Source organism: Ranitomeya imitator, chromosome 1, assembly GCF_032444005.1.
Source record: "Ranitomeya imitator isolate aRanImi1 chromosome 1, aRanImi1.pri, whole genome shotgun sequence".
In the NCBI taxonomy this organism is placed as follows: Eukaryota; Metazoa; Chordata; class Amphibia; order Anura; family Dendrobatidae; genus Ranitomeya; species Ranitomeya imitator.
Window position 1 is genome coordinate 698,417,613 of NC_091282.1, and position 20,484 is coordinate 698,438,096.

The window sequence follows — 20,484 nt, forward strand, 5'->3', positions numbered from 1 at the left end:
TGGTCGTTAAGGGTTTAAGTGAAAAGAAAAATCTACAAGTTTGCTGTAATTGTACTGACCTGGAGAGTCCTGAGTAATTTTACCACATTATGTATGGTGTGAGAACAAAACCCAACAAACCAATGCAGAATTTAATTTATTTAAAATTTCACCACACTTGGATTTTTTTTCCCATTTTCATAACATTTAGTCACGTGCACATGTTCAGTATTTTGTGGGTTTTTTTATCTCCGTATTTGTAAGCCAAAACCAGGATAAGAACAATCAGAGAAAAAGTATAATAGAAAACCTGTCACCACTTCTACATTTATCTCCTGGCTTTGGTTACAAATACTCAGGTAAAATACTGAACGTATGCATGAGGCCTGAATTTTGTCATTCAAAACTACAACTCGTTCAGCAAAAAAATGAAGTCCTCATATGGCTATGCCAACTGGAAAATAAAATAGTTATGGCTCTTGGAAGACAGGGAGGAAAAAAAAATTAAAAAATGAAAATTGGCTATAGAGGGAAGGATCTAAACTCCAGTAAAATATTAATGTTTGCAGACTCATAGTGCAGGTTTTGTGCTTTTGTGTACTTAGATGACCTATGCCCTGAGCTGATCATGAGAATGGAGCATTGCTGTTGTGAATTACTCAGTAGTTTTTACTCTGTCTATCACAAGTTTAATGATTGTAGTCAGTAATACAGGATGTTATTAAAGGGGTTATCCAGGATTATATATTTTTTTATTACTACAGGCCTAAGAACTAACAGGCAGATTGTTACCTACAGTGGCATGTAAAAGTTTGGGCACCCCTGGTGAAAATTACTGTTATTGTGAACAGTTCAGCAAGTTGAAAATGAAATGATTTCTAAAAGGTCTAAAGTTAAAGAGGACACATTTCATATGTATTTTGAGGCAAAGAAAACCCTGTATTTTGAGGTTTATAAGCCGCACTGGATGATAAGATGCACACTAAATTTGGGAGCAAGAGAAAAACTTTATTCCATTGCAGTGGAGTCCGGGAAAATGGCCGTGCATGTGCAGATGGAGATCTCATCTCCTGAAATCTTGCTCATCTCCATCTTCTTATACACCGCCCCCGGTGGTCATTTTCCCGGAGTCAAACGCAATGTAAACCATGGAAGTACAGGGGCTCCGGGCTTTCACAAAATGTCGGCTGAGCCCCCACACCACCGAACACCCACAGCATCGCACCTCCAAACACCCACTCCTCTCAGCCCGAGGCCTGCATCATCGCCCCACTCCTGCCTCTGCCAGCAGCAACCCTGGGTCCCCACTCCTCCCCACTCCATGTAATGTATATTCGAATTATAAGACGCACCCCCATTTTCCCTCCAAATATTTGGGAAAGAAGTGTGTCTTATAATCTAGTAACATAGTAACATAGTTAGTAAGGCCGAAAAAAGACATTTGTCCATCCAGTTCAGCCTATATTCCATCATAATAAATAAATACCCAGATCTACGTCCTTCTACAGAACCTAATAATTGTATGATACAATATTGTTCTGCTCCAGGAAGACATCCAGGCCTCTCTTGAACCCCTCAACTGAGTTCGCCATCACCACCTCCTCAGGCAAGCAATTCCAGATTCTCACTGCCCTAACAGTAAAGAATCCTCTTCTATGTTGGTGGAAAAACCTTCTCTCCTCCAGACGCAAAGAATGCCCCCTTGTGCCCGTCACCTTCCTTGGTATAAACAGATCCTCAGCGAGATATTTGTATTGTCCCCTTATATACTTATACATGGTTATTAGATCGCCCCTCAGTCGTCTTTTTTCTAGACTAAATAATCCTAATTTCGCTAATCTATCTGGGTATTGTAGTTCTCCCATCCCCTTTATTAATTTTGTTGCCCTCCTTTGTACTCTCTCTAGTTCCATTATATCCTTCCTGAGCACCGGTGCCCAAAACTGGACACAGTACTCCATGTGCGGTCTAACTAGGGATTTGTACAGAGGCAGTATAATGCTCTCATCATGTGTATCCAGACCTCTTTTAATGCACCCCATGATCCTGTTTGCCTTGGCAGCTGCTGCCTGGCACTGGCTGCTCCAGGTAAGTTTATCATTAACTAGGATCCCCAAGTCCTTCTCCCTGTCAGATTTACCCAGTGGTTTCCCGTTCAGTGTGTAATGGTGATATTGATTCCCTCTTCCCATGTGTATAACCTTACATTTATCATTGTTAAACCTCATCTGCCACCTTTCAGCCCAAGTTTCCAACTTATCCAGATCCATCTGTAGCAGAATACTATCTTCTCTTGTATTAACTGCTTTACATAGTTTTGTATCATCTGCAAATATCGATATTTTACTGTGTAAACCTTCTACCAGATCATTAATGAATATGTTGAAGAGAACAGGTCCCAATACTGACCCCTGCGGTACCCCACTGGTCACAGCGACCCAGTTAGAGACTATACCATTTATAACCACCCTCTGCTTTCTATCACTAAGCCAGTTACTAACCCATTTACACACATTTTCCCCCAGACCAAGCATTCTCATTTTGTGTACCAACCTCTTGTGCGGCACGGTATCAAACGCTTTGGAAAAATCGAGATATACCACGTCCAATGACTCACCGTGGTCCAGCCTATAGCTTACCTCTTCATAAAAACTGATTAGATTGGTTTGACAGGAGCGATTTCTCATAAACCCATGCTGATATGGAGTTAAACAGTTATTCTCATTGAGATAATCCAGAATAACATCCCTCAGAAACCCTTCAAATATTTTACCAACAATAGAGGTTAGACTTACTGGCCTATAATTTCCAGGTTCACTTTTAGAGCCCTTTTTGAATATTGGCACCACATTTGCTATGCGCCAGTCCTGCGGAACAGACCCTGTCGCTATAGAGTCACTAAAAATAAGAAATAATGGTTTATCTATTACATTACTTAGTTCTCTTAGTACTCGTGGGTGTATGCCATCCGGACCCGGAGATTTATCTATTTTAATCTTATTTAGCCGGTTTCGCACCTCTTCTTGGGTTAGATTGGTGACCCTTAATATAGGGTTTTCATTGTTTCTTGGGATTTCACCTAGCATTTCATTTTCCACCGTGAATACCGTGGAGAAGAAGGTGTTTAATATGTTAGCTTTTTCCTCGTCATCTACAACCATTCTTTCCTCACTATTTTTTAAGGGGCCTACATTTTCAGTTTTTATTCTTTTACTATTGATATAGTTGAAGAACAGTTTGGGATTAGTTTTACTCTCCTTAGCAATGTGCTTCTCTGTTTCCTTTTTGGCAGCTTTAATTAGTTTTTTAGATAAAGTATTTTTCTCCCTATAGTTTTTTAGAGCTTCAATGGTGCCATCCTGCTTTAGTAGTGCAAATGCTTTCTTTTTACTGTTAATTGCCTGTCTTACTTCTTTGTTTAGCCACATTGGGTTTTTCCTATTTCTAGTCCTTTTATTCCCACAAGGTATAAACCGCTTACACTGCCTATTTAGGATGCTCTTAAACATTTCCCATTTATTATCTGTATTCTCATTTCTGAGGATATTGTCCCAGTCTACCAGATTAAGGGCATCTCTAAGCTGTTCAAACTTTGCCTTCCTAAAGTTCAATGTTTTTGTGACTCCCTGACAAGTCCCCCTAGTGAAAGACAGGTGAAACTGCACAATATTGTGGTCGCTATTTCCTAAATGCCCAACCACCTGCAGATTTGTTATTCTGTCAGGTCTATTAGATAGTATTAGATCTAGTTAGATAGTATTAGATTAGTATTAGATCTGAAAAAATACAGAATATATTTTCATCTTTTACATTTTAAAAATTACAAAAAGTGAAAGGGGCTGATTCCAAAGTTTGGACACCCTTAGAGATTTATGTGGTCAGAAAAGTTTGATCAAAGTTTCAGACCTTAATTAGCCTGTTAGTTATTACAGGTTCATTATCATCGTTAGGAAAGGCCAGGTGATGCAAATTTCCCAGTTTTATAAAAACCCAGCCTCCTCTAACCTTGTGCCAAAACACAGCAGCTATGGGTTATTCTAAGCAGCTGCCTAGCACTATGAAAATGATGGTGGCCCACAAAGCAGAAGAAGGCTGTAAGAACAAACCAAAGTGTTTTCAAGTTGCCCTTTCCTCTGTTTGAAATGTAATTATGAAATGGCATGCAACAGAAACAGTGGAGGTCAAGGTAAGGTCTGGAAGACCAAGAAAAATTTCAGTGAGAGCTGCTTGTAGGTTTGCTAGACAGGTAAATCAGAACCCCAGCTTGACTACAAAAGACCTTCAGAAAGATTTAACAGACTCTGGAGTTGTTACATTGTTCTACTTTTCAGAGACACCAGCACAAATATGGCCTTCATGGAAAAGTCATCAGAAGAAAACCTCTCCTGTATCCTCACCATAAAATTCAGCATCAGAAATATTCAGAAGAGCATCTAAACAAGCCTAATGCATTTTGTAAACAAGTCCTGTGGACAGAGGGGGTTAAAATAGAACTCTTTGGCCACAATGAACAAAGGTATGTGTAGAGAAAAAGGGCACAGAATTTCAGGAAAAGAACAGTTCGCCAACCATTAGGCATGGGGGTGGATCAATCATGTTTTGGGGTGGTGCTGCAGCCAATGGCACGGGGAACATTTCACAAAGAGCGGGAAGAATAGATTCAATGAAATTTTAACAAATTCTTGATGCAAACCTAACAGTAATCTGTAAAAAAAAAAGCAGAAGTTGAAAAGAGGATGGCTTCTACAAATGCATAATGATCCTAAACACACATCGAAATCCACAATTGACTACCTCAAAAGGCGCAAGTTGAAAGTTTTACAATGGCCCTCACAGTCCCCTGTCCTGAACATCATTGCAAATCTGTGGCTAGACCTGAAAATAGTAGTGCAGGCAAGATAACCCAGGAATCTCACAGAACTGGAAGAATGAATTTTCCAAGGAAGAATGGATGAAAATCCCTCAAACAAGGATTGAAAGACTCTTGGCTAGAGACAAAAAGCGTTTACAAGCTGGGTGCTACTAGGTACTAACCATTCAGGGTGCCCAGGCTTTATCAGCTGCCCATTTTTAAAATGAAAGATGAAATACACTGCTCAAAAAAATAAAGGGAACACTAAAATACCACATCCTAGATATCTCTGAATGAAATATTCCAGTTGCAAATTTTTATTCATTATATAGTGGAATGTGTTCAGAACAATAAAACATAATTATCAGTGTAAATCAAAATGAATATCCCATGGAGGTCTGGATTTGGAATGATATTCAAACTCAAAGTGGAAAATTCAAATTCCTGGCTGTTCCAACTTCAGTAGACATGCCTCATGACAAGGAAAAGATGCTCAGTATTGTGTGTGGCCTCCACATGCCTGCATGACCTCCCTACTGCACAATGCCTGGGCATGCTCCCGATGAGGTGGAGGATGGTCTCATCTCCTCCCAGGCCTGGACTAAAGCATCCGCCAACTCCTGGACAGTCTGTGGTGCAACATAATGGATGGAGCGAGACATGATGTCCCAGATGTACTCAATTATTCAGGTCTGGGGAACGGGCAGGCCAGTCCATAGCTTCAATGCCTTCATTTTGCAGGAACTGCTGACACGCTCCAGCCACATGAGGTCTGGCATTGTCCTGCATTAGGAGGAACCCAGGGCCAACCGCATCAACATATGGACTCACAAGGGGTAAGGGGCCTGAGGATCTCATCTCGGTACCTAATGACAGTCAGGCTATCTCTGGCGAGCAAATGGAGGGCTGTGTGGCCCTCCAAAGAAATGCCATCCCACACCATTACTTACCCACTGCCAAACTGGTCATGCTGAAGGATGCTGCAGACAGCAGATCACTCTCCACGGCATCTCCAGACTCTGTCACGTCTGTCACATGTACTCAGTGTGAACCTGCATTCATCTGTGAAGAGTACAGGGCACCAGTGGCGAATTTGCCAATCCTGGTGTTCTGTGGCAAATGCCAAGCGTCCTGCACGGTGTTGGGCTGTGAGTAGAACCCCCATATGTGGATGTCGGGCACTCAGACCATCCTCATGGAGTCGGGTTCTAAGTGTTTGTGCAGACACATGCACATTTGTGGCCTGCTGGAGGTCAATTTGCAGGGCTCTGGCAGTGCTCCTCCTGTTCCTCCTTGCACAAAGGCTGAGGTAGCGGTTCTGCTGCTAGGTTTTTGCCCTCTTACGGCTCCCTCCACATCTCCTGTGTACTGGCCTGTCTCCTGGTAGCGCCTCCAGCCTCTGGACACTATGCTGACAGACACAGCAAACCTTATTGCCACAGCTCGCATTGATGTGCCATCCTGTATGAGCTGCACTACCTGAGCCACTTGTGTGGGTTGTAGAGTCTCTCATGCTACCACGAGTGTGAAAGCACAACCAACATTCAAAAGTGACCAAAACATCAGCCAGAAAGCATTGGTACTGAGATGTGGTCTGTGATCCCCACCTGCAGAACCACTCCTTTATTGAGTGTGTCTTGATAATTGCCAATAATTTCCATCTGTTGTTCATTCCATTTGCACAACAGCATGTGAAACCGATTGTCAATCAGTGTTGCTTTCCAAGTGGACAGTTTGATTTCACAGAAGTTTGATTTACTTGGAGTTATATTCTGTTGTTTAAGTGTTCACTTTATTTTTTGAGCAGTGCATATTCTTTTTTTATTAAAATACAAAGGAAATGTGTCATCTTTAACTTTAAGCCTTTTAGAGATCATTTAATCTTCAGCTTGCTTAACTATTCACAATAACCGCAATTTTGACGAGGGGTGCCCAAACTGTTACATGCCACAGTATACCTGCCTATGTGTTCTGATCAGCACCAATCTCTACCGGCACAGAGCAGTCACAGATCGCTCCTACTGGCAATTATGCATTTTCCGCTGACATCGCTTCAGAGCAGTGGCTTCTCTTCTGCTCTGTTGAAGAGATGTGACTGCAGACCTGCTGATTGACAGCCAGCTTCCTGCTGCTTAACCGGGGGAGGTGGCTGTCAATCAGCACAAAGTCGACAGTCACTCCCCTTCAAAAGAGCAGCCTGGAAGAAAAAGAGCCATTCTGTTCATGTGAACCAGATGAATCTCTGGCAGGATTGGTCAGACAGTGACCACTCTGACCCAGTGCCGGATAGAACAGAGAGGTAGTTGCCTGTTAGCGACTACCTGTCTCTTAGTTTTTAGACCCATAGTGAAAAAATAAAATCGTCCTGGACAACCCCTTTAACAGCTTGGCAGCAGGAGACAACCAAGTCATGCTGAAGAGGTGTCTGAGAAATTATTCACATCTGCGGTATTACATCATTAATAATTTGTCATCAGCATGGTCCGTAGTGTGGAGGCTACATACTTTGGAGGTTGCAAATGAATGAAAAGTTTCCTGTAATTTACCACAACAATGTTACTGTTCTTCTAGCTCGCAAAGGAACAGATGGTGCTATACTTTCCAATAACTACTGTGATTTTTGCCTTGGAGACTCAACTATTAACAAAAAAACTGGACAACCAGAAGAACTTGTGTCCTGTGCTGACTGCGGACGCTCTGGTAGGTCATTCCTCTTTCTGCTCTGAATGTATTCACGATGATCCTTAATTAAGAAATTGTGTATAAACTTGGAAGTAACAGCATGAACCAAGGGTCATTAATAAGTGCATGGCATGATCAAAAAGAGGAGGCGGGGGGACGTGATAAATTCCGTTTTTTGCAAGTCTCAATGTTGAGGTTTGTTTGCATTTGAAATTAGCATGGCAAGTTTGTAACTCCAAAGCTAAGAATTGAAATAAATGAAAGTAATCCAAAATTACAGACTATTAGGATGGCGCTACACGTTGACTCTGGTTGCACAGAAGCATTTTTCATGCTAGGCATAGAACCAAAAACATATGTGCAACCTGCTGTTGTACGGCTATCCTCCTCAATTTGAATGTAAAAAAAATGCCCATATCACATAGTCACAAGTTGCACATAACTTACATTGAACTCTATGGAGGCAAAGCCACTTGCTGCTTGGAATCAAAGACCTAACAGAGTTTGACTTTGATATTAATTGCATGTAATGTTGCAATATTCATATCAAGTGCCATGTGAAGCCATATAGCCCTTACCTTAAAGCCTACCTTAATTGATCCATTTCAAAATCTCCCATTTCTGATTTACAACTAATAAATGACTGCTCTGTGCTATTTATTGGCTTTATTCACTTGCAGAGAGTGAAACTTAAACAGAAGTCTAAAAATATAAGTAATGTAGCAAGTTGGAATAATTATCTCTGCAGCACAAATGGCTCTGCTATTAAGACTAGACCACACAATTTGGCTGGCCACAATTGGCTGAAACTGCATGCAACGTAGTGACAAATAATAGCACAAATCATGCTGCCATTGCAGATAAGGGAGTTTTGGCTGTGTGTGGCCAGCCTCACTTTGCGGTTTTACTCTAAAAGCAAAAATTGCCATCAGAGATACTGCACAGAACGTCTAGTAAACTATCCGAAGTGGCTATGTTTGGTTTGATCAATTTTTATTGTTACTAGCTGTAAGTATTTCTTGGTGATTACCGAAATACAAACACAGAAAATAGCTTACTATTGGTGTAATAATAAATAATAGAACAATATAACTAGTGACAAATACGAGAACTCTTGCTAGATTGTATTTGTCCTTAGAATAAGTGCACAGAAAACTTGTGTGTTAGTCCACAAAAGGTCATAGTGACCTAAAAATGGTTTTCTTCTTACATGACCAACTACAGTAAGGTAAGTGTATAGTATAATCATGAATATATAAACATAACCGCTAACAATGTAGCTTGGTTTTTATATGCCATCTTACATGCTGATGAATAATTGTGTAAAATTACAAAAAAAGAAAACTGATAATTTTACATAAAGTGATAACTTCCATCTTTTAAAGTTGTATTCCATCTAACAAGTGTTTCCCGGATTTCACTGATCGAACAAACAAAACAAACCTTTAATTACAAGTTAAAGTGCTTGTTCCATCACAGACACCACCGGTTATACATAGACTACTAGTCCAGCTCCCAAGACCCCTGAAAGAACAAGCTTATAATAGAATATTGCCCTTACAGTTGCCAATATCGTAAAGATGAAGTATGATATATAACAATCGCACCGTAGACTGTCATGTTCACTCAAAACCGCAAACAAGAAAATTCTAGTTTGACATTTAATTGCATATTTTATGCGTATATTAAAATCTTTGTTGTCAGCACATCACCCAGTGTCAACAGGGCTGTGCCGCCAATAATAAACTGTATGCAGATGTACGATCTGTATGAACTAACGATTGTTCAGTCACATATAGTGAAAACACTGCTCCATTAATAAACGCTGATCTGCTTTTATTTCAGGCATAAAATCTAGCCATTCTAAAATGGCCATTAAGTAAACCTGTCAGGCAATTCATGCTGCCCAAACTGTGAGCAGCATGAATCGCAACCTGGTTGCACAATTTTAGCAAGGTCTATTATTCTCTGAAACATACTTTGAAGATCTGGTCGGGGACCACAGCTGGAAACCAGACTAGTTTGGCTTTTCCCAGCACTCCTGCAGCTGAATGACAGGTCTTTTCCTATGTACAAGCAAGGGAGAGACCTGTTAATCGCCTGCAGTGGCGCTGGCAAGTTCCATTCAGGGGCTATGCCAGAATTGTCTGGTCTCCAGCAAGTCTTCAATGTGTATGTTCTCTGAAATGATAGAGATTTTAGTGGGTGACATACGGGTGCTTCTCACAAAATTAGAATACCATCAAGAAGTTAATTTATTAAAGTTCTTCAATACAAAGAGTGAAATTCATATATTACATAGAATCATTACAAACAGAGTGATCTACTTCAAGTGTTTATTTATGTTAATGGTGATGATTATGGCTTACAGCCAATGAAAACCCCAAAGTCATTATCTCAATAAATTAGAATAATTAGCAAAAAAAAACACCTGCAAAGGCTTCCTAAGTGTTTAAAAATGTTCCTTAGTCTGTTTCAGTAGGCTCCACAATCATGGGGAAGACTGCTGACTTGACAGATGTCCAGAAGGCAATCATTGACACACAAAGTGTGGTAGAAAAAGGTGCACAAGCAACCGGGATAACTGCAGCCTTGAAAGGATTGTTAAGAAAAGGCCATTCAAAAATTTGGGGGAGATTCACAAGACGTGGTCATTGCTTTAAAAACTATCACACACAGACGTAACCAGGACATGGACTACAAGTGTCGCATTCCTTGTGTCAAGCCACTTATGACCAATAGACAATGCGAGAAGTGTCTTCCCTGGGCCAAGGAGAAAAACAACTGGACTGTTGCTCAGTGGTCCAAGGTGGTGTTTTCAGATTAAAGTACATTTTGCATTTCATTTGGAAATCAAGGTCCCAGAGTCTGGAGGAAGAGTGGAGAGGCCACAATCCAAGCTTTGTGAGGTCTAGTGTGAAGTTTCCACAATCAGTGATGGTTTGGAGAGCCATGTCATCTGCTGGTGTAGGTCCACTGTGTTTTATCAAGACCAAAGTCAGCGCAGCCGTCTACCAAGAAATTTAAGAGCACTTCATGCTTCTCTCTGCTGACAAGCTTTTTGGAGATGAAAATTTCATTCTCCAGCATGACATGGCACCTGTCCACACTGCCAAAAGTACCAATACCTGATTTAAAAGCAACAGTATCACTGTCCTTGATTGGCCAGCAAACTCGCCTGACTTTAACCCAATAGAGATTCTATGGCGTATTGTCAAGAGGAAGATGAAAGACACCAGACCCAACAATGTAGACGAGCTGAAGGCTGCTATCAAAGCAACCTGGGCTTCCAAAACACCTCAGCAGATCACATCCATGCCACGCCACACTGTTACAAAAGGAGCCCCGGCCAAGTATTGAGTGTTTACTGAACATACATTTCAGTAGGTCAACATTTTGGATTTTAAAATCATTTTTCAAGCTGGTGTTATAGAGTACCGTATTTTTCCGACCATAAGACGCACTTTTTTTCCTCCAAATTTGGGAGGAAAGCGTGGGTGCGTCTTATGGTACGGATGTAGCATGTGGGGAAGGGGGCAGCAGTGAGTGGGATCGCACTGTTATCCCACTTCAGGATGCCCAGAATCAGCCCTGGAGAAACCATGTGCTCCCGATAATTAAGTGCAGTGAATATTCATTAGCGGCTCCCCGCCCACCTATCATGAGAGGTGAGCCTGGAGCAGCAAATGCTTAAGCAGGGACACACATGGCTTCTCCAGCGCTGATTCCTGCAGCAGCTGGGCAGGTCTGTGTGTCTGGGGAAGAGGAGGCAGCAGCAGGGGCCAAGGGAGAGAGGAGATGGCTGCATACCTGCCTGCCATGCCTGGGCTGGACGCTGAGTTCTGTGCAGGAGGACCTGTGATGATGTCAGGAGTGGGCGGGCTGGAGCATCACATGGCAGCTCAGAGCCCTCCCTCTTCTTGACATCATCACAGGTCCTTCAGGCTCTCCAGTCTCCACTAGAATCTGAAGCTGCTCTGTGTACAGTAATGGGACGCTCCAGCTTTAACCTAACCACAGTGTGGCTGGCTGCCACAATTAAGAGGTTAGTCTTTACAAAACACAATAAAGCACTCTGCCACTCCTTTGGTGAACTATAACTCCCAGCATGTCATAGGATCTGCAGGACATACTGGGAGTTATAGTTCTCCCATGGGATTTTAAAGCAGCACTCCAGTGTTATTTTGCAGTGCTGGAGTGGTGCTTTCAATATAAGCCCTGTGCCCCATTCTTATACTCACCCTCCAGCATCTTCATAGAGCACTTCACAGACACCACACTGGTCCCGCAGCTTCCAACATAATAACATACTATTATATATAATAACACCACATATAATAGTATGTCATTTATGGTATTAAATATTTTACCACATTTTTTAGCTTCAAATATTTTTTTTCCCTATTTTCCACCTCTAAAACCTGGGTGCGCCTTATAGTCCGGTGCGTCTTATAGTCCGAAAAATACGGTATTCTAATTTACTGAGATTATTACTTTGGGGTTTTCATTGGCTGTAAGCCATAATCATCAACATTAACAGAAATAAACACTTGAAATAGATCAGTCTGTCTGTAATGACACTATATAATACGAGTTTCACTTTTTGTATTGAAGAACTGAAATAAATTAACTTTTTGATGATATTCTAATTTTGTTAGAAGCACCTGTACCTGATGCATTCTGCCCCCAGTTTGGGCAGCATGATTTGCCTGACAGACTCACTGGCTGATCTTGTCCCATTAACTATAACCAATCCGCTATGTACAAGTCGTTTGTAACTCATTTACTGACCCATTTACATGGTGTGACAAAAACTGTATGCGGAAGACTGATCATCATTAATGTGTTTGGTTCTGTTCACATACAGCATCATGTTGTCAGCTGCACATCTAGATTGCATTGTGCAATGTGCTGCCAATGATTATTTTTATGTCAGTAAAAACAATCCGATCAACTGACAAAAGTTTTGCTTGCTTACCAGGTGATGAGCTTTTCTAACTCGCTGAATACTGGACCGTTACAGTATAATAAAACTAATGACAATATCTCAGACTAGACAGTAGCAATTTTTAAATGGGAACTGTACGAGGAAAGAGGAAATGAGCGGCACATCCATCTAATGATAAGTAACAATTATTTCATACTTTCATTAAACGTTTGTTAAAAACACAGAGTCCAAAAAATATATAAAACCTGATGCTTTTCTGGGGTCTAAGCGCCTTTAGTCACTAAGTATGAAATAATTTTTACTTATCGTTGGATGGATGTGCCGCTCATTTTTTCTTATTCTTGAATCTTTGGCTGAACTTCACCAGCATGACCGGCACCCGACACACAGATTTCAACCCTCAACATCAGATGATATTGCGTGGTGAGCTCATAATCCCCACCTCTATCAAAATAAGAAATGTTGTAAGATATTGTAAAAAACAATTATGCAGCTTTTTCAACCTATGAGCCATTTCTTCCTCTCATCATCTATTCTTAAAAAATATCTCATCTCCATCTTACTCATGATGGACTGCCAGCCCAGTGAGATATTAAATTACATCTCCTATTATATTCCATTGAGACTGGAAAGGAAAATTTTGAATGTGAAAAGAAGCAAAGTGAGACATGGAATGATGTGCTGAGCTTCTAATTTAATCTTTTACTGAACCCACAGCTGGATTCACATCTACACAGCACAGTACTGCTGTATAATTTCCTTCATGCTGCTGTTGCCTCTGTCAGTATAAGGAAAAGGGTCAAGAATCCCTCTTGGTGTGCTGTTCTCTGTATGGGAGACCTAATAGCAGCGCCTCTCCTCTCATAGTCAACTTTTGATTTAAAATAAAGCATACCGAGTGGAAACCTACTGAAAATGCAGTATACTGAAAAGTTACTTGAAAGTATACCTCTTTTTTTTATTTACCCAGATAGCGATCAGCTTGATCATTATTGTCTTTAAATGTCTTTTTATTAGAAGTGCAACAAATTAATTTTCAAGGAAATGTAAATTAATATCAGCAGCTGCATTAATTTTAGAATAATTTGCTACCAAATAATTTCTAATAAAAAAACTGCAACAATACATAAATAGAAAACTCACAGGTGTCTGTTAGGCTACGTTCAGATTAGCGTTGCGCGCCGCTGCGTCGGCGACGCAACGCACGACGCACGAAAAAACGCTGCGTTTTGCGACGCGTGCGTCGTTTTTTGACGAAAATCGGACGCAAGAAAAATGCAACTTGTTGCATTTTCTTGCGTCCGACGCTAGCGTCAAAAACGACGCACGTGTCGGAAAACGCAACAAGAAAAACGCATGCGTCCCCCATGTTAAACATAGGGGCGCATGACGCGTGCGTCGTCGCTGCGTTTCCCGACGCAGCGTCGGGAAACGCTAATCTGAACGTAGCCTTAAAGAAATCCATTTACTTTTCATAGCGAAAATGTGAATGCAACTTTAAAAATGTAATTAATTTAACCTAAACCAGGTTATTACTGCTTATTTGTATGCCTTGGGTTGGCTGTTTTCTTGTGAACTCCAGTTATGTAAGAAGCCATGCTGTATTACAGAAGGATTTTAATAGCAGTTTTCATTTGTTTAATGCTCACAAATAGAGTGGATATTCTGCTGTTTCTTTTTAGTTAGGTTCCTTCTTGGCTAACCCATAGGATTAGCTATGTTTATGCATGGATTAGGAAACAAACACATTTTTTCATTGCGGGGTCTGTAAGCAGTATGCAGACAAAGTTGTTGATCGAATCAATTTGCTCGATGTTTTTAAAAAATAAATGTACTTGGGTAAAAAAAATGAAATTAATAACCCTTTTGCTGCCAATGTTTGTGTACTGGGACAGTTAATTTGCTTTAAAGGTTATGAATGCTTGTATATTTTATTTTGCTTTCTTTTATGTCTCGGTGGTGTGGCTGTGCTATTTAGAATGCATAGATAACTGTATGTTACTTAACCCTTGTGCTGATATATTCATCATACATGTCAGCTCATTTGGGAAGAGAAAGCAGAAAAGAGGAGCTGCACAACGCTGAGGACTTGTTCGGATCCACGTCAGAAAGCGACACTTCCACGTTTCATGGCTTTGATGAGGATGACTGGGAGGGGCCTTCCTCAGTCCAAGCCACTAACTCCCCTACTGCAGAGGACTGGGGAGACTGCTGAAGCAAACGATCTGGATCATGCCATCTTCTACCTGACACTTCTGATCCCTACCTTCATTTTTGTGGTTTTGTTTTCCATTTTCCCCTCGTTTTAATATTTTTTTAATTTCCTCTCCATTTACAAAGCACAACTGTATCCAAACTGGACTTTTGAAAAATACTAAGAATATTTTGCAAGTTATTTAAAAATGAAAACTGTGGATAAATATATATATATATTTTTTTCTTTTGGTATGAGCGGAGCTCATCTCTCCAGTATTAGCCAGCATCCCAGAGCTGGTTTTTAAGGGCACTTTGGATTGATAAATGAATGCCTTTAATATCGGTAGCCACAATTCACAATAAAAACAGATGTCAGGAAAACACTGGAATTCTACTTACTTTCTGTCTGCGACCCTGATTACCTCAGTGACAGAAGACTTTTGTAAAATGATGATTTTATCAAATTTTGCACACACAGTGAGGAATCAACCTAAGTTAATGCAAACACTGCTGATCAAGGAGGTCCATCCTGATTTTCCTCCACTAGAACCTCTGCATAAGGTCAGAAGGTCTGTAGTTATAGAACAAGCAAATGGGATACATACCTCAGGCTTGCTTTCCCCCTTGCAATGATTTATATGTGCTATTTATTTTTCTGTGGCTCAAAAGACTCCCTGATGTCTAAAAGGCACCTTTTTGTCTCCTTATTCAATACCACCTACTAGAAGATACCAAAGCAACACCCATTAATGGTCCACAGGGCAATGGAAATGAGACCAAACTATCATCGCACCTGCTGAGCTGAATTCAGACTGCATTGCAGCAGGATTGCAAAGGTATGCTACCTGCACATTTTACTCAATGTTGCTCTAAAACCCGCTGAAATCCGGTTATTTCTGATAGTTCACAAATGTTATTTAGCAGAATGGAAAACAAGACTTTGAATGTATATGTAAGAAACTGAATTGAGTAATAATCAAAACTTGTCACATGGCACACAATTGGAGGCTACAGAGCTAACTGGAAGTTGTTCAAGCATCTACAAAGTAGCACCAGGGCTCATTGTGCATGCCTATCCATTATCATATATTTATATGGAAATGATAGTAAGTAAAGGCAGACCATGAATTGTGAGACAGATATAGAACTTGTGTGGACCCTATACACACTAGATCAGTGATTCTCAACTCCACTCCCCAAGAGCCACCGACAGGTCAAGTTTTCAGGATATCCTTAGTATTGCACAGGTGATAATTTCATCACCTAGCATTACTTCCATCACCTATGCAATACTAAGGAAATCCTGAAAACATGACCTGTTGGAGGGTCTTGAGGACTGGAGTTGAGGAACACTGCGCTAGATGGTGATAGATCTACATGTTAACTCAGTATGTGAATGTGGCCTGTTTCAGAGTTCAGTGTTACCTTCTTTAATTCAACGCTCAATGTTTTGGCTGCAGCCATGGCTTCACACATCACCCATGTAGCGAATTACGAGTCGCTGAGCAGTGTCGGGGTTCTGGTGTCGACGTGATTTCACTGCTGTAGCCAAAACACAGACACCCGAGCTGGTGCTGGACCTGGATAGAACAAGTAGCTGCTCTGTTTGTTAGTTTAGAGCATTTGGGGGTCCACTTTTCTGAAAGTGATGAACCCTTGTAATACAAATTTGAATTGGTCCCAAATATAAACGAAGGGCTGATGCTGTTTTTGTATTATTTGTAATGACATAAGAAAGCAAGTCGCTTATTATTGGATGCTATAAATAAGACTGGAATATGGGATTAGAAGGTTTCCAGTAATTCCAAATAAATGCCTGTACATTCAGTCTTATTACCTATTCTACTTACAGTGGGTACGGAAAGTATTCAGACACCTTTAAATTTTTCACTTTGTTTCATTGCAGCCATTTGGTAAATTCAAAAAAGTTCATTTTTTTCTCATTAATGTACACACTGCACCCCATCTTGACTGGAAAAACAGAAATATAGTAATTTTGCAAATTTATTAAAAAAGAAAAACTGAACTATCACATGGTCATAAGTATTCAGACCCTTTGCTCAGTATTGAGTAGAAGCACCCTTTTGTGCTAGTACAGCCATTAGCCTTCTTGGGAATGATGCAACAAGTTTTCACACCTGGATTTGGGGATCCTCTGCCATTCTTTCTTGTAGATCCTCTCTAGTTCCATCAGGTAGAGATATCTCTGTACTTGGCCGCTTTCATGTTTCCTTCAATGACAACCAGTCGTCCTGTCCCTGCAGCTAAAAAACACCCCTATAGTATGATGCTGCCACCACCATGTTTCACTGTTGGGATTGTATTAGGCAGGTGATGAGCAGTGCCTGGCTTTCTCCACACATACCACTTAGAATTATCACCAAAAAGGTCTAACTTCGTCTCATCAGACCTGACAACCTTATTTCTCAGTCTGGGAGTCCTTCATGTGTTTTTTAGCAAACTCTGTGCGGGCTTTCATTTGTCTTGCACTGAGAAGAGGCTTCCGTCAGTCCACTCTGCCATAAAGGCCCGACAGTTGGAGGGCTGCAGTGATAGTTGACTTTGTGGAACTTTCTCCCACCTCCCTACTGCATCTCTGGAGCTCAGCCACAGTGATCTTGGGGTTCTTCTTTACCTCTCTCACCAAGGCTCTTCTCCCACGATTGCTCAGTTTGGCTGGAAGGCCAGGTCTAGGAAGACTTCTGGTGGTCCCAAACTTCTTCCATTTAAGGATTATGGAGGCCACTGTGCTCTTAGGAACCTTGAGTACTGCAGAAATTCTGTTGTAACCTTGGCCAGATCTGTGCCTTGCCACAATTCTATCTCTGAGCTCCTTGGCCAGATCCTTTGGCCTCATGATTCTCATTTGGTCTGACATGCTGTAAGCTGTGAGGTCTTATTTAGAAATGTGTGTGCCTTTCCAAATCAAGTACTATCAGTACTATCAGTTTAATTAATTACAGCTCGACTCCAATAAAGGAGTAGAAAAATCTCAAGGAGGATCACAAGGAAATAAACAGCATGTGATTTAAATGTGTTTCTGAGCAAAGGGTCTGAATACTTATGACCATGTGATATTTTAGTTTTTCTTTAATAAATTTGCAAACATTTCTACATTTCTGTTTTTTTCAGTCAAGATGGGGCGCAGAGTGTACAATAATGTGAAAAAAATGAACTTTTTTGAATTTACCAAATGGCTGCAATGAGACAGAGAGTGAAAAATTTAAAGGGGTCTTGTCACGCTGTAGTATTGAGGGTTAATGCAGAGTAACACAGACTCCACTAGATCGCAACAGAGTGGAGAGTGAGCTGAAATTCCTGCTATGAAGCTGACCCACAGTAATACAGCGAAGCTACCACTAGGTGGCAGTGGAGTGCCGAGTCAATACCAGGAGATAACGCAGTATAAAGGGAAAACCACAGAGCAAAGTCAGATGAGAGAAAAAGATCAGTAGTGGTCAGTAACAGATATACCCAGCGTCGGACTGGAGCACCTTGGGCCCACCAGAGAATATCATTCTTGGGGTTCATTATGTAGGTACATAGAAATAGATACAAGACCACCAATTGCGCGGTAAAAAGCGCTAATATCAGGGTATAATATAAGGTAGTTCACGTCTTAAATATGTAGCAAGGGTTGGGGTAGCTCCCTCACAGAATATAATGTAGTCTCCTCATAAAATATAATGCACTCCTTTCTCATAGAATATAATGCAGCACCCCACAAAATATAATGCAACCCCCTCAGGTATAACGCAGTCCCCACCATAGAATATAATGTAGCACCCTCATAGGGTATAATGCAACCCCCCTCATATAGTATATATAATGCAGCCACCACAGAATATAATGTAGTCCCCTGAAAGAATGCAGCCCCACCACAGACTATAATGCAGCCCCCCATAGAATATACTGTAGCCCCCTCATATAGTATCATGTAGCCCCCATAATATAATGTAGTGTAGTCCCCTGAGAATAATGCAACCCCCCCAGAATATAATGTATCCCCCTCATAAAGTATAATGCAGCCCCTCTCCACCCCCATCATTGTCCTCATCACCACCTCCATCATTGCCTTCTCCCCCTCCACCCCCTATCATTCTCCCCTACCACCTCCATCATTGCCCATTCCACCACCTGCATCATTGCCTCCTCCATCATCATTGTCCATTTCATCACCTCCATCATCACCTCCCCCACCACCATCATTGCCCATCACCTCCATCATTGCCTCCCTCCACCACTATCATTGCCCATTTCATCACCACCATCATTGCCTCCCCCACCACCATCATTGCCCATCACCTCCATCATTGCCTCCCCACCATCATTGCCTATCACCTCCATTGCTTATCACCTCCATCATTGCACCCCCACCACCATCATTGCCCATCAACTCCATCATTGCATCCCCACCATCATTGCCTATCACCTCCATTATTGCCTCCCACGCCACCATCATTGCCCATCACCTCCATCATTGCCTCCCCACCATCATTGCCTATCACTTCCATTGCCTATCACCTCCATTATTGCCTCCCCACCACCATCATTGCCCATCACCTCCATCATTGCCTCCCCACCATCATTGCCTATCACCTCCATCATTGTCCATCACCTCCATCGTTTCCTCCCCCACCACCATCATTGCCCATCACCTCCATCGTCTCCCCCCACCAATATCATTGTCCTTCACCACCACACACACACACCTCACCGCAGCTCATCACACACACGCAGGCACACACACACTCTCACACACGCAGGCGCACACACACATGCAGGCAGAGACACACTCTCACATACACACACACGCAGGCACACAACACAGCTCACCTCCCCGCAGCAGCAGCTCATCCCAGCAGCCTCTTCCTCGCTGGAAGCTTTCTGTCTGACAGCACACTGGATGATGACGTCATCCAGCTGAGCTTTCTCAGACAGGAAGCAGGATACCGGGAGGTGAGCTGCTCTGTGTGAGTCTGTGTGCCTGCATGTGTGTATATGTGTGTGTGTGTGCGGTGCTTTCTGCATGTGTGTGGTGCGGCTTTACATGTGGGCAGTGTAAGCTGCAGCCTGCGGCTAACACTGCCCACTATTAAAGAGAAATGGTATTCACGCCTCTCCATGCCAATAGAGGCATGGAAAAGCGTGAATATTCATTTTGCTTTAGCAGCGGAGACTGTCTCCAGCTGCCGCTACGCTGGCACAGGGCGGACCCCCTTGACTTAGGGGCCCCATAGCCACTGGCTGGGGGCCCCTGGAGCAGTGGGGCCATAGGCAGCTGCTGGCCAGTATGCCAGCAGGTGTCAGTGCCTGGGCCTACTGGAGAATCCTCCAGTTCTCCGGTGGGCCATTCCGAGCCTGGATATACCAGAGGGGAGAGACAGAATCAGGTCAAAGCCAAGCTAAAGTCAATACACAAGGGAAGAGGGGCAGGAACGGGTTGGTGAAAGGTAAACAGACACCGGTCGGGTCAGAAAAGCTCAGCAGGACAGATCAGTAACTCACCAGAATCAGCTAGCACTCCGAAGGCAAGCAATATAACTGGCACTGCATACAGGTAGCAGCACTAAGATATAGCAGACCGGACACGGGAACGAGGCAGGGAAAGTTAACTCCTGACATGACCAGAGCGGGAAAGGAAAGACCAAACCAAAACCCGGCCTGGATCATGACAGGTCTGAATACTTTCCGTACCCACTGTATATTTTGTCTCTGCCACTTTAGCACCATAGCAAATATGGAAACTGAAAACTCCTAAATACCAAAATAGAAGAGTTTCCTTATTTTATGAAGGTGTTTTGTTATATTAAAGGGGTTATCCATA

General features: G+C 41.9%; 1 protein-coding gene across 5 annotated transcripts in view; it reads left to right on the plus strand.

Moving 5' to 3' along the window:
* The window catches only part of DPF3 (double PHD fingers 3), a 326,786-nt gene that overhangs the window by 263,167 nt on the left and 43,135 nt on the right, over window positions 1-20,484 (plus strand). For 2 of the 5 annotated variants that reach the window (XM_069731279.1, XM_069731290.1), the window contains one exon: window positions 7,403-7,531. In XM_069731279.1, coding sequence (XP_069587380.1) covers window positions 7,403-7,531 — 129 coding nt within the window. Of the gene's footprint in view, window positions 1-7,402; window positions 7,532-14,500; window positions 15,494-20,484 lie in introns of those variants that run through there. The other 3 variants (XR_011314106.1, XM_069731312.1, XM_069731299.1) reach the window with 3 other exon arrangements.